General features: G+C 44.1%; 1 protein-coding gene across 1 annotated transcript; it reads right to left on the bottom strand.

Annotated features, from left to right (window-relative positions):
• Window positions 1–210: 210 nt before the first annotated feature.
• Window positions 211–14,797, bottom strand: LOC134445264 (E3 ubiquitin-protein ligase TRIM16-like). The gene is made up of 9 exons (XM_063194339.1): window positions 14,583–14,797; window positions 13,722–13,862; window positions 11,983–12,321; window positions 7,504–7,599; window positions 3,992–4,225; window positions 3,014–3,173; window positions 2,123–2,176; window positions 1,283–1,509; window positions 211–665 (listed from the first exon to the last, which is right to left on the bottom strand). Exons 1-9 carry the CDS (start codon window positions 14,700–14,702, stop codon window positions 342–344), a joined length of 1,695 nt encoding a protein of 564 aa, XP_063050409.1. The 5' UTR covers window positions 14,703–14,797; the 3' UTR covers window positions 211–341.
• Between the last annotated feature and the right edge of the window lie 928 nt (window positions 14,798–15,725).

The following is a 15,725-nucleotide window of genomic DNA, read 5'->3' as shown; positions in this document are numbered from 1 at the left end:
TGCAAAACTTATTGTGCAGTACAAGTATAGTTCAGCAGAGTTGTATAAAGTAGAAATAGAAGTACGCTTGATGTAACTACTGTACCTAGATGTAATTACGACACTCGTAAAATGATATCACAAAGTTGAAACCATGTAATATCATACCACTACGTAGTGTTGTAATTACATTTGTAAGAGAACTTCAACTTCTACTTCAAACAACTCTGGGGTGCATTTCTGGAAAGCGTAGTTGTTAGCAGTTAGCAACTTCGGTAGTTGCCAATGGGAAATTGCATTGCAACCAACAAAGTAGCTAGCATAGTTAGCAACTACCCTTTCTAGAAATGCACCCCCGTAGTTCAGTCCTTGAGGGAGCAGATCCTGACGCTGGCTCCAAGTCCAAACCCAAAGCCGGGATACAGAGGCTGCGTGAAGGTGGTGTGGACCCTGTGGAGAAGTGTCATGGTTGGGTCTGCCGTCGTTGGGTTGCAGACGCGGTAGAAAGCCAGCAGCCCCGCCGGAGGGTCCAGGTACACCCCGACCCGTGTAGAACCGGGGCCCGGAAGTTCGGCCTTCACCGAGTCGTGCCAGAAGATGTGCCTGGCCGGGGCGCAGATGAAGCACCAGGACTGGTCGTTGAAGCCGAAGAGACACTCGTTGCCCAGGCCCTTCCGGCTGATGCCCTTGAAAGTTTGAAAGGGTCGACAGGGACGACATACGTTTTATTATTAATAGCATAGAATTGCAAAAAAATACAACATTAAGCCTTGAATCCAATTATATTATATCTTCCACCTATATAGCAGAATAACTTTATTGATCCCCAGAGGGAAATAAAGTTACTCTACTATAAAGATAAAAGATATACGTCCATCTACAGTACATATGGGTCAAAGATTCCATTGTAAGTCATTATAAACAATGGACATACTGTAAGTGTGGACTGTTAACAGCCACAGAATCAGCTTTAAATCTTGAATTGTGGGTAGGGGATCTCATTTATTGATTTACTTCATTCATTTACTTATCAATTTATATGGGAGGGGATAGGGGGGGTCGGGGTCAAGCACTTTGACTATGCACATAGGCTACTACTGCTACTGCTCCACACATAATTTCGTTGCCTTCAATGACAATGACAATTAACTCTTGACTCTGAATCTTGAATCCGAATCTGCCTCCACGCCACACTTCCCCCACTCAAACCCCCAGTGCAAGATTTGGGATTCAGCAGGCGTTTTTTGCAGGTACCTTATTAGGCTAAAATGGGTTAACAGCCACAGTAACAGCCTTATATTACCTTGTAGGAGACCACGGCCTCCACGCCACACTTGCCCATCCACTCGAACTCCCAGTATGAGCGGCTGCTGAGGGCCTCCCGGCACAGCACCTGCGGCCGGTGGTCGAAGCGCTCGGGGTGCTCGGGCACGGCCTGGTCCTGATTGGTGGAGGTGGCCTCCAAGTTGCCCTCCGTCAGGCTCAGACGCTTGTAGGCCGTGTTGGCGTCCAGGGTCAACTGGCAGAAATCTACAATAGAATAGAATAGAATAGAATAGAATAGAATACATTATATTACATTACATTACACTTAGCTGACACTAAGGTGACGCTAATAGAATAGAATAAAATACAATATCTTTTATTTGTGAAAAAGGAAAGAGTTTTCTTTTATTTGTGATTGTAACAAAGATTCTTTTAATTCTAAATTCATAATGGACAGTCTCTGATTGTAACACATACCATATAACGAAATTGAGCATTCCTTATTGATTGAAGCAATAAATCATTTTTTAAAAATTGAAATAGTCACATTAAGAGAAGAAGATGTGGAATAGATCCCTTTCATTACCAAAAAGCATATTCAGTTCATGAATCACTGAAACATTCCATTCCAAAAATGAGCCTGTTGTTGGCATTCACCGTCAGCTGAATGTGACTGGACAATTGTCACATCAAGAGACGCAGACATGCAGGAGATCCTTTTCATTACCAAAAAGCAAATACAATGGTAACACATACTGTGGTGTGGTTACTTTTACAACAAATATTTGTTATTACTGTTAATATTACAATTATTTCAATATGTGATTTTGTGTACTGTAGTGCTCATGGTGTAAAGAAATAAGAAAAGGTTGCATACACTGTAGGAACTCATCTCTGGTCATTGGCTCTGTGGCTGGTGTAGTCTGAGGCTCTATATGGACAGAGGAATGAAAAACATTACAGAGAATACACACTTCAATTAGCTTGATAATCATCAACGTTCAAATCTCTTCAAGACTTGGTCTGGTCTTCAAGACTTAACTCTGCACCAAAAGCGTGAGGAGGGTCGGTGAATTGAGCGACCAAAGCGAATTCGCTGGGGACGAAGCTACCTGGGCGACCAGAACAAATTTTAGCTATTAAAAGTCAGTTATGATAATGAACTATGGTGCGGTTCTGCGAAAACCAATTGTAATGTTCATATCTTCGAATGTCCCAGGCTGACAAGTCAGAGCCATTATATGATTAGGTTAAGCAGACATGTCAATATCCTGTTCAGAGCGAATACAGCAAATTCATGGCGAAACGTCTTCCATGAACTCAGCTACCTGGTTGCTTTGGTTGTTTCTGGTATACACGTACAGTTGCGGTTTTCAGCACATACAGTGCAGAATTACAGTAGAACACATCTCAGCTCAATCGATCCTATGAATCATCAACACTACAACAGAATAGCCCAGAATTTGTTCCAAGAGCCATACAGCTGTTCAATCTGTCAATGAAGGACAAGGAGAAAAACATAGACTTTTCTGCATAGTGATCACCCATCTGTATTTTTTATCTATTTTTATATTTCATTTCTCTTTTTTTATCTTTATATCTACAGAGCAACATGGGACATGAATTTCCCCTCGGGAATATATAAAGTTCAAGTCTAAGTTTAAGTTTAAGTCTAATCATTATGGCGAGTATTAGGGGATATATAGTATAGTATAGCGCTTACACAAACACTAATCATGTCCCAGTGATGCACTGTAAGCATACGCACCGTAGAGGGAGATCTTGTCTATCTGCTTGTTCAGCAGCTCCTCTGTCCTCATCTTCACCTCGTTGGCTGCCCTCAAGAGGTCCTGCACGGGCAACATGGAACTGATCGTTGTGCTTGGGAGCTCTTCAAGGACCGGACAGCTGCGGAGAGACTGGAACCTCTTTAAACAAAAACCCACAAACGCAGATGTACACACGCGCGCGCACACACACGCACGCACGCACACACACAGACACACACACAGTACAAACAAATGAGGATAACACTTGTCAGCCAGACACTGAATTAAAGCAGAAGGTGAATACTCTCTCTGTGGCAGTGCTCTCTCTCTCTCTCCATCTGTCTCACACTCCCCCACTCGCTCTCTCTTTAAGTCTCTCTCTCTCTTTCACCCTTTCACTCTCTCTCTATCTCTCTCTCTGTCTCCCACTCCCCTCCACTCACTTTCTCTTTCCTTCTCTCTCTCTCTCTCTCTCTCTCTCTCTCTCTCTCTCTCTCTCTCTCTCTCTCTCTCTCTCTCTTTCTTTCTCTTTCTCTCTCTCGTCTTCCCTCTCCCCGTCTACAAAATACCTGGAAGAACTGGACGTGGTCCTCAGAGTTTGAAAGTTCATAAATGTTGCATACTCTCCATCCCCCCCCCCTCTCTCTCTCTGTCTGTCTGTCTGTCTGTCTGTCTGTCTGTCTGTCTGTCTGTCTGTCTGTCTGTCTGTCTGTCTGTCCGTCCGTCCGTCTCTCTCTCTCTCTCTCCCCCTCCCTCCCTCTTCGCATCTACAAAGTACCTGGAGGAACTGGACATGGTCCTCTGTGGTCCTCTCTCTCTCTCTCTCAATCAGTTTCCCACTGCCCCACTCACTCCCTCTTTCTCTCTCTTTCTCTCTCTCTCTCTCCCCATCAGTTTCCCACTCCCCCACTCCCCCCCCCCCCCTCTCTCTCTCTCTCTCTCTCCCTCTCTGCCTCTCCCCATCTACTACAAAGTACCTGGAGGAACTGGACATGGTCCTCGGTGTGCGAGAGCTGCTCCACCTCGGAGTCCCTCTGCCGCAGCTCGGCGATCTCCTGCTCCAGGCGTTCCAGGAGGCCCTCGGCCCGCTGCAGCTCCGCCCGCTCCTGGGCCAGGATCAGCTCCTCCAGCTTGGAGCGACGCTTCTCGATGGACACCAGCAGCTCGCTGAAGATGCGCTCGCCGAAGCTGAGGGCCGTGCCTGTGGAGGACTAGAGGAAGATAGAGAGAGAGAGAATTAGAGATAGAAAGTGTTTGAGAGGGGGGAAGAGTTTGAGAGAGAGAGAGAGAGAGAGAGAGAGAGAGAGAGAGAGAGAGAGAGAGAGAGAGAGAGAGAGAGAGAGAGAGAGAGAGAGCGAGTAAGAGAGACATAGAGGGAGAGAGAGAGAGAGCATTTGAGAGAGAGGATGAAGAAGAAAGAAAAGCGAAACAAGACAGAGAGAAAGAGCAATAGATAAAAGCAGCAAATGAGAGAGAGAGAGAGAGAGAACAAAAATACAACAATCAGTACGAGAGAGAAAAAGAGAGAGAGAGAGAGAGAGAGCGCAAAAGAAGCCAAGTGGAGAGGAGGGGAGGAGAGAAGTAAGATGGAAAGGAGAGGGGGAAGATGAAATGAAGTGAGAGAGGGAGAGGTGTAGCCTACGTTTTACGTCACCGGAACACACTGCGCCAGAGAGGCCATATATCTCACACGCCGAGTCCAGACACCCAACTCAGTGTGCTGTGCATCACTGCAGTGTAGACATTAATTCAGCTCTACTGCATCAGGCAGGTACAGAACTGACTCCCTGTCTATCCATCCTCCTCTAGCCATCTCCCTGTCTCCCTATATCCCTGCCTGTCTGTCTGTCTGTCTGTCTCCCTATATTCCTGTCTGTCTTTCTGTCTGTCTGTCTCCCTGTATCCCTGCCTGTCTGTCTGTCTGTCTGTCGGTTGTTCTGCCTCTTGTGACCACACACATACTGTACATAGAAGTATCAACACATACACTTTGCAGAATGATGATTTTCAGTTCTGCGTGACTGGCAGTAGCTATGATTATAGGAATTATATTCTGTAAACAAAACATAAGCTAGACAAGCTACCTCTCTCACACACACACGCATGCACGCACACACACACACACACACACACACACACACACACACACACACACACACACACACAAACACACGAGCTTATCCTCTAACACCCAGACCACCATACAAGAAAAATAACGTTAGTTGCTTCCCTGCACCATGATGTCAACAACAGTGCCAAGGAAACATTCTTTGCATCAGGCACAGACAGGTCTTCCATGAATCTCACAGCAGCTAGGGACTTTAATCGATCAATGCGTTAATCGATTATAAAAACATCAATCACAATTAATCGACAATTCAACTGACAAGAGACAAGAGGGGTGTGAATAGTGGGAATATTTAAATCACCTTTGGATTTAAATAGAATTAATTTAAATGTGGTATTTTATCTCAATTCTTTATTAAAATGTTTAGATTTAGTAGGTTTTTTTCGAGAAACATTGAGATTTCTGTGAGAAAACACCGCTTATCAATTAATCGTAAGTCGATCGATAAGGCCATCAACTAATGATAAATGAATTAATTGATAATTTGTATCCCTAACAGCAACTGCTGCATCAGTTTTCCTCTTACAGTCAGCTGATGGCAATGTAACTGATACTATATTTTTGAGTGAGGAGTTCGCAAACTTAAAAACATCTTTTTTCATTCCATTGCAGGATAGGACCATGTTTTGACTGTCATGCTATCATGCTATGATTTTTTTTAAGAAAAAAAAAAGATTTTAAGTGAACAGACTCTGAACAGACAATGTAGAGTCAGCCTTTATCCGGCACCTTCACCTTCAACTGTATGTTACTGATACTCTTAGGACCATGGCTGGATTGGCCAATAGGCATACAGTGCATTTGCCCGGTGGACTGTTAATATAAATAAATATAAAAATATAAAGTCTTGGCCAAAAATGCCCGGCCTGATTTTTTGTCCCAATTCATCCCTGCTTAGTGTTAACTATTTGCTATTTGCATTTCCTTTGGCAGCTCACAGACTTTTATTGTGAGAATGTTTTGAGGCTCGATACAGTCCACAGGGGGGTGTGGAAGTTCAGTTCATTAAAAGTTATGGAACGAATGACACGGTTGTCTTCTGAGTAATTTGAGTCTAACACTTAGGACAGAGAGAGTAGAGAGAGAGAGGTTCCATTGGCCCATTGTTTCCTGGTTATATTATGGCCCCCCTTAGGCAGACCTAGGCAGACCTAAGGACTGTTCTATTCATTGAAGGAACATTATGACACGCCCCTTTAGGCAGACCGGAACCTGGTCGCGTTAGGTGCCCATAGAAACCTATTATGTTGGCATATCTCTATAGAATATCTCTGCTTAGGACCTTCCGTGTCTCTGCTGCTGCTGCTTCTCTGCATCCCACATAGGGCACACGAGGACGACAGACAGAGCCCCAGGTCACTATTTTGCTTCAGTTAATTGTTTTGGGTTTTTATTGCAAAGCCTTCATTTAGAGGGGATCAGGGCTGACCTGGGGGAGAAATAGGGCCCGGGCACTTTTGGCTTAAAGGGGCCCCTCATAATTAGCGGCACAAAACTCACTCACTCAACGGTGGGCCCCACACCCTCGTGGGCCCTTATTTTCAGAAATGTAAAGTTTTTTTAAAAACATTTCTGAAAATATGGGCCCACCGGAAAATGCCCGCTATGCCAGATGGCCAGTCCAGGCCTGGAGGGGATAGAGAAGATGAGTTGGGAAATAATTGGAAATAAAAAGAAATGTGTGTGTGGGAAGGGGTGGGGGTAAGGTTGGAGGTGGGGGTGAAATTGAAACCTGGACAGTGTACACTACTCTGAATGCAACCGTCCTTTCAGTTTCAGCAACTCACAACTCAGCCAGTGACATATAGTGCACGCTACTACACATACATTAGTCTATGCAGATCTGCCTTGATTTGATTATTTTGTCACATTTGATGTTGTATGCTGAGCACACAGAAACTGCAGCGCTTACATACAGCAAGACATACAGTAAAGTGCTTATCTCAATAGCTCCCGAAGTAAAACAAGAATAGTAATTTACTGCCGTAGGAATCAAGTCACGATATGATATGCGATATGTTGTGGCTTATTGTAAGTAATAAGTCACTGATTACTAATATACTGCATAATAATTTGAGTTGAAATATGTGTGCAGGCAGGAGCCCAGACAAGACACCACTGCTAAAATATGGAAACAATATCATATTTGGTTCAAAGTTCCACTGCTTCTAGGTGCTGGTTAACGCTGGAGTGTTCAATTCTTCAAAAGAAAGAAGTCTACCGCACACTTTCTTGACTTTATGCTCGCTTATTCAGAGCGAACAATGCGTTTCGCCTCTGTGCGTCATCAGGTTCGCTCAGGCAACGAGCATAAAGTCAAGAAAGTGTGCGGTAAACATCTTTATTTTTGGTGTTGCTTACTTTAAGTGAGCTCATGGCATCCTTCAACTCTGTCACCTTCTCCTCTCGCTCCTTGATATGATGTCTGGACCTCTGCTGCTTCTTCACCAGCTGCTTCTGTTGAAGACACACACATATACAGGAGTGTTAAACATCCAGTGTTGCCAGATGTGTCTGACCAAATCCCTCCCAAAAGCTTCTCAAAAACCGCCAAAATGTGCTAAATTCCGCCCAAATCCAACAAATTACATTGACTTCTATGGCCCAAAAAGGCTGAAAAAAAGCGCCAAATGCCCAATTGTTCTGATTTTTACCCGCAGACGCTCATCCCAAGTAGCCCAATCTGGCGGGCACCCGCCCAATCTGGCAACACCGTAAACATCCATTAGTTCAGAAATACAAACCCGTTTCCATTTCCACAGTTTCCATCCAACACAGGTGACCTCGCAGGTTAGTGTTTCTGAACAGGGACTCTTTGTCAGCTGTCGGTCGATTTTGCCTGTCATTCGCCACAGATAGGATGCTGCCTAGATAGTGAGACGCTGTGAGACTTTGTCTAATTTTTATTTCTTGTTAACCTTTTTATTCTTCTTCCATTTTTTCTTCTTTTATTTTCTTCTTATTCTTTTAGTAATCTCACTTTTTCTATTATTTCTTTTAATTACGCAGTCAAGACTTATTTTATTTTTGCAAGTGAGTCAACTAAAACACAACGCAGAGTCTACAGCTTTCAATTTTTGTTGGAGAAGAGAATTTTGGAACACATCCAAAATCTAACAGATGGGGTGGGCCAAGTGTTATCATGATGTGAAGGGAAAAAAAGTGAAAGTCGAACCGGCAACCTTTGGGGTACAAGTCTGACACCCTAACCACTTACCCATGACTGTCCTAAAGATGTTTGGAGGGGGGCGCTGCTAGGCTTAGGCCTATAGTATGATAAGGTAAGCGGGGGACGTTGGCAGGCTTACAGTATGATGAGATAAGAAGGGTATTTGTGGCCGATTGTTCAAAAAAGGTCGAGAACCACTGATTGGCTGCACTACCTGTCTTGACTGAGCGCTCATTACGAGCAGCTGATTCAGAGATGGTCGGACCACATTTGTGGCAGGCAGGGTTTATACTTTCTGAACCCAAGACTGACTTCTCTGTAGAATGGACACACTAAAGGACACATGCTCCCTTATGATAACAGAGTAAAAGTCTTCGGAGTTGGCTGTTGTGATATTTGGTGGTTTTGTTACATGTACTGAGACCATGCTATACACAGCAAGTCAAGTCAAGTGATTTTGTTTGTTTAGCACGCTTAAACAATTGACCCCCCAAACTGATACACACAGATATAGTAAGGAATACAGTTTACAAGAGTTTACTTGAGATATAGAAGTAAAAAGTGGATAAAAATATGTTTACAAAAAATAATGAAGGATACCAAATTACCAAGAACTAGAATATGGAACTATAAAATAGGCCTATGAGTTCAAACTATTTTTATGGAAAGGAGCCTTTACAGTAGCTTCTATGGCAAGTCTAGCTGTTTCCATGTTTTAATAACTGGTGTAGTAGCCTAACTAACCGCAGAAATACACCAGCGGCGATGCGATTCGAGCGACAGAGTGTAGCAGCAAGCGATACAAGCGATTGAGGAGACAAGAGTATGTCCGTACAGGCAGAAGGCAAAGCATTCAAGCATTCCCATTGGCTGTGGTCACTGACCTCTATACAGTCATTGGCTGTCGTGGCTTGTCGCCGAACCGCGTCATAGAAAGTTGAAAAGATTTCAACTTCAAATTGTCGCGCTCGTCGCGCAAATCGCTCTAGTCTCCAGAATCGCTTTTGTCTCTCGACTCAATACATAGTCAATTACTTCCGTCGCTCGACTCGCTCAGATCGCCGCTGATGTATTTCTGCGGTAAGTCTGTGCAGCAGTCCAACACTGCCCCAAGCATAAACAAGTACTGGGCATGTATGAGGCATAAAACCAACACTATTATCTCCTCAGTAGAAAGAGTGGACTTTGAACTTTGACACTTGACACACAAAAAGTGCCTTTGTTCACTGACTTCATAGTAATCCCTACACATTTTGAAACAATAATGTCATATTTACAATATGTCATATAACCTTAACATACAAATGGAATAACAAATGTTGTATTTGCTTGTTAAAATGTTTTCCCCCTGTACACATGTGAAGGAATCATCATCCGTCATGTGCTGGTCATGTGGAATGCATGAGTGGGCAGCTGGCGTGTGCATGAGCCCTTGTCTGCAGCCACATGTTTACACGACATGGCCTCCCCATCTGAGGAGTTAGAGGCTGTTTGAGGCTTCTGCTGCTGCTGCTGCTGCTGCTGCTGCTGCTGCTGTTGTTGTTGTTGTTGTTGTTGTTGTTGTTGTTGTTGTTGCTGCCAGGGTTGCCAGATGAGGCTGATGATTTCCAGCGCAAAAAATGCCCAAAATCCGCCTGGAGGCACTAAATCCCGCCCAATTCTTTTTTTTTCTCCAAAATCCATTTTTACCCGCAGACGGCCATTCTAAGCAGCCCAATTGGGCGGGAAACCGCTACCAATTTCAGACGTTCACAAGCCAACCTACTCCCATAAACATCCTCTGACAATGAATTATTATTTTAAATAGATGACCATATGTGATCCAGTGGAAACATTATTTTAGAGGGACACTGTGTGAGATTTTTAGTCGTTTATTTCCAGAATTCATGCTGCCTATTCACTAATGTTACCTTTTTCATGAATACTTACCACCACCATCAAATTCTAAGTATTCACTATGACTGGAAAAATTGCACTTTTCATATATGAAAAGGGGGATCTTCTCCATGGTTCGCCATTTTGAATTTCCAAAAATAGCCATTTTTAGCTGCAAAACTGACTGCACTTGGACCGCACTAGAAAATATTTGTTTATTACTTAGTAAACTTTCATGTAAAAAAATCAAATTTGGCAATAGACAGCCCAGTTTCAATGAGCAGCATAGTTGCAGTACCTTTTTTGACCATTTCCTGCACAGTGTCCCTTTAAGGTGTATAAGACCATATCTCTATTTAATATGTTTCATCTACCGTATGCGTCTTTGTTGCCTTGCTGCTTAGAGTCCTACGTAGACATGGTAACTGTCCAACACTGGACAACACGTCTTGAAGTCCAAACATCGTATTTCTGAAACTCTCTCTGTCTCTCATGTCAGTCTACAGTATTAAGCCCTTTTCACAGAAAATCAGTCATAACCCTGCAATGATCAAGTCATACAAGTAATCTGTTGGCTGTAGGCTCTTGATAATGTCATATCAATGTTGTTATTATGACGTAGTTGAGTTCAGTGTAGAGTGAATGGGCCTACTGACGGGCCCATCTGCACAAAGACGCTCTTTGAGGTCTTTGAGAAAACCAAACACAATGAGCACATTAGTAGATCATGTAGCAGTAGCTGAACTGAAAACACACCAGGGTTTCCACCAGGGTAACCCCAACCTGCTCCTGGGACTCCAATATCTTGTAAATAACTGTAAGTTGCTTTGGATAAAAGCGTCAGTTACTGTAAGTGTAATGTGATGTAATGTAACACCACCCCTCCCCCCTCCCCTACATACACTCATACTCTCCTGCTACCATCACAAGCAAAGATTTACAAACATTTACAAACTCAAACCAGAGACTGTCTGTATATAAGGAGACGGAACACTTTAGAAAGTGTCCATAGGGATGAGCGGTGCAGTTCGTTACGCTAATATGGTTATATGGTAATATGGTATGCTTGCACATAACCCACCTGGCCGGCAACAAGAGCCAATTGCTTGCTGAGCTGCGTTGTCATTAATCCAATCATCTCGCTGCCTCGACTCGCCTGGTCTGACTAATCTGAATTTGCGACCCAAATTGCGACCCTGAGGCGTAGCCAAGATGGCCACCCACCCATACAGTACGTCACCTGTTTCTCGGCGCGTTCGGTGGCGGCCGACACCGTCTTGTGGCCGCTGTGCTCCTCCATGACGCACTGCAGGCAGATGACCTGCTGGTCGGTGCGGCAGAATGGCTTAGGTGCCTCACTCAAGGGCACTTCAGCCATGAATGGATGCATGCACGGGGAGTGGTAAGCGTGGGATTCGAACCTATACCACTGACGAAGACCGTCTGAGGTCGAAACGTTGCGTTCAAATAAATCGGTGAGCAGTAACAGTGTGCGGATTTCCTTTCTTCCTTTACGCAAGGGTGGGATTCGAACCTGCGACTCTCCGACTTTTAGGACCACCTCCCTGAACCCAGCCGTGGCTGAAACGGCTGGGCACTGCACTGCTGGTTCGACCCAGATTCTGTCATTTGCAGATCCTTCCCCGTCTCTCGTTCCCAACTCATTTCATGTCTCTCTCATACTGTCCTGTCGGGACAATAAGCCCCCCTCCCCCCACACACACACACACCAAAAGGACCACCTCCCTAACCATCAGACGACAGCATATCATATACAAATACTACTATCCACCCACCTGTTTCTCGGCACGTTCGGTGGCGGCCGACACGGTCTTGTGGCCGCTGTGCTCCTCCATGACGCACTGCAGGCATATGACCTGCTGGTCGGTGCGGCAGAAGACCTCCAGCAGCTTGTCGTGCTGGTGGCAGATCTTCTCGTGCATGGCAGGGCAGGCGTCGACCAGCAGGTGGCGCTTGCCCGAGTGCAGCTCTTCGTGGCAGCTGAAGTGGCTCGGGCAGTAGGAGTCCAGGCACACCAGGCACGACTTGACCGCCTTCAGCTTGTTGCCGGTCGCGCACACCCCGCACTCCACGTCGCCGGGCCCTGCCACGGCCAGCAGCGCCGGATTGGACGCCTAGTTTTAGAATAGAAATAGAAATAGAAATAGAAATAAATTATATTATATTATAAATAATAATATTATTACTATTATTAGTACGCATTATATTACGCTCCACGTCAACGGGACCAGCTACGGCCAGAAGTGCCGGGTTGTATGCCTCGTTATAGAATAGAAATAGAAATAGAAATAGAAAATAAATATTATGCTCCATGTCACCGGGACCAGCTATGGCCAGTAGTGCCGAGTTGGACGCCTGTTTAGTGCAGTATAGTTTAGTTATAGAAATATAGAATAGGAATAGAAATAGTATTGACATTAAATATAATGAGTTCTAAAGGTGCACTGTGTAGGATGGTGGCCAGAGTAGGCATGGTAACTATGCTTCTCATTGAAACTCCATTTACTAGTATGACCAAAGTGCAGTACGTTTTGCAGCTGTTTCTGGAAATTCAAAATGGTAGACATGGAGAAGATCCACCTTTTTCCTGCATAAAAATTGCAATTTTCCCAGTCATGATGAATATGTAAAATGTGATGTTGGTGGTAGGTGTTTGTGAAAAAGGTAACATTTGTGAATAGGCAGCATGAATTCTGGAAAGAAACAGTGCACCTTTAAAGCTCCATGATAAAATGCACATATAGACTACACATGGGGGTATAGAGACACATAGCAGTCCTGCCACTTAGTTCCGCATTTCACGGGACCTAAGCTGACCATCTAACAATATGGTAGCGAGTAAATATCTTCTGATCTCAGTCATTATATGCGCTGGGCTACAAATATGCTGTTTAAGAGGCTAGATAAAGGTTTTTCATGCATAAGTATCAATATTTTGTTCCGAGGCCGTCTGCATGAAAAATGTGAAGAAACACAGCTTTCTAAAAAGGGGGTTCGTACGAAAAATTAAACAAAAATATCAGAAACAACATATGTGGAGCTCGTGGCACAACTCGAAGGGGATCGAAATATCATTTTAATACCGCCATTGGATTACATGCTACGATTTTCGGCTAAAAACGCTGTTGAGGTCCCATGAAATCGGGGGAAGTGACGTCACTTTCAGGCTCTATGGGCTTGAGAATAATAAGGTTCTCAAAAGTTTCTTCTAAGATGGCGGTGCATGATGCTGTGTCTACAAGCTCCAACAAGTCTAGATCAGCTATGATATATAGCATTTGGGCTGTGTAACTATTGTAACAGAAAAAAGAAAGAAAGAAGAAATGGCATGTGGAAATTTAATGGAGGTGGGTCATGAAAATATTCTTGGGTCTATAATATGGTCCCAGTAGAAAAAGCTTGGGTGCCACTGTTTTGGTGAATGATTGTTTTGGTATTGATTGGCATGGGTTGGCATGGATTGACTGGCATGAATGAGTTATAGGCCTATTGGATATTATCATAGTGCTATGACCTGCAGGTCGCCCGTGTGCTTGAGTTTCTCCACCACCTCTGCCAGCATGGCGTTGCGGCCCAGCACGGGCCTGGGGGAGAAGGTCTGCCGACACTGGGGGCAGCTGTAGACACCGCGCTGGTCCTCCTGGTCCCAGCAGCCCTGCATGGAGGAGAAGAGGGGAGGGAAGGGGATAAGTAGGGTGAAGCAGTAGAGTATACTCTTAGAAAAAAAAGGTTCTTTGGGGTGCCATATAGAACCATGGGTATTCAATTGTCGGACAATCGAACCTTTTCCAGTGAAAAGGTGCTATTTTAGGCACGTGAATATTTATTTGATTTCCAACAAACCTTTTCCAACGGCAAGATTCACTTCAGGTGTTAATCGGTAAGTGGCGACAATTGAATTGCCCTGTGTGTTTTCTTTGTAACAACAAAGTCACATACATTTGTACCAAAGGATGTATATATATCGGTCCGATATTTGCATTTTTTAAGTGTATCGTATCGGCCAATACGCGTGTGGTTTTGGCCGATAAAAAATATTTATTATTTTATGTCATTCAGGGATTTTTTTTTAATCACCAAGACACTTAATTTTGTTATTACTTGATTGTTAGACATTACTTGATTGTTAAAGTGGGTGTTTAAATGTTACAAGTTCTACCTCAATTTGATAATGTTAAAGGAATGTTTATTTTTAACTTGAGACCTGGAATATTTGTCATATTTTTTAACCTTTTTTTTGAACCCATATCGGCCCCAAATATCGGGTATCGGGTATCAGGTATCGGCCAAAGGTGATGAAAAAAAAAATCTGTATCGCATCGGCCATTAAAAAACCTGTATCGGTCGACCCCTAGTATAAACATGTATATCTCACCTTGATGCAGCCCGTGCAGTAGCTGTGTCCGCAGGGCAGGGTGACGGGGTCCCGCAGAAGGTCCAGGCACACGGGGCAGCTGAACTGGTCCTGGGCAACCGCTATCAACGCCTCAGCCATGGCTCTGGGGGGACGGGGGTGGAGAGGATACACACACCGCTTGTTTTGTCTGTTGGTGCTTTATGTGCCATATGATTGGCACACGTGCAGTAGTCTTGCTCTGGAGGGGTGGGTGAACAGGGCTGGATTAATGCACTAGATATGGCTATATGGCTAGATGACTGCAGCCTAGGGTCCCCCACCACAGGCTAGATATGGCTCCCCCACCACAGCCTAGATATAGCTGCAGCCTAGGGCCCCCCACCACAGCCTAGATATGGCTGCTACCTAGTGCCCCCACCACAGGCTAGATATGGCTGCAGCCTAGGGCCCCCCCACCACAGGCTAGATGACTGCAGCTTAATGCCCTACAAAGGCCAAGTGCAGTAACTACGCCAACATTGAAACAAAGACAAAATCCCTTCAAAGCATTGGTATTAGGTTGGATATTGTAGTTACTCCAAATTTGACATATCGATATCTCTAAAAGGAGACATCATTAGGCTTTGTCATAAGATAAAGGAGGTGCAATGAAGACCATTTTCAGTCTAAACTCAAGTTTAACAAAATATGTAGGCTACTAGTTACTGCACTTTGGCTTTGTAGGGCAGCCTAGGGGCCCTCTACCTGCCAGGGGCCCCTGATTGGACAAAAGAGAAAACTTCCAAATTGTGACAGGATGCCATATTGAAAATGATGTTGTGTTGAATACAGTTGGTAGACAGATATATGCTATCCTTAATTCCTAGCTTGTTATCATGACACTGTCTACTAACCCCAACTCCGATGAAGTTGGGACGTTTGGTAAACAGTGAATAAAATCAAAATGCTATCATTTTCAAAACATTCAATCTATTCATTAGATGGAGAATAGTGAAAAGACAACATATTAAGTGTTAAAACCGAGAAAAAATATTGTTTTGGGGGACATATGTAGGGTAGAATGCCCTAAAGTGGGACGATGCCTAATGTGGGACACCTTAAGGTTTAAGGGGTGTAGCTTTGCCCCAAGTTGGTAAATGTTTACAAAACTATAACCAAATA

This window comes from Engraulis encrasicolus, chromosome 3, assembly GCF_034702125.1.
Source record: "Engraulis encrasicolus isolate BLACKSEA-1 chromosome 3, IST_EnEncr_1.0, whole genome shotgun sequence".
NCBI classification, from domain to species: Eukaryota; Metazoa; Chordata; class Actinopteri; order Clupeiformes; family Engraulidae; genus Engraulis; species Engraulis encrasicolus.
This window is presented reverse-complemented; position numbering and strand designations above follow the sequence as displayed.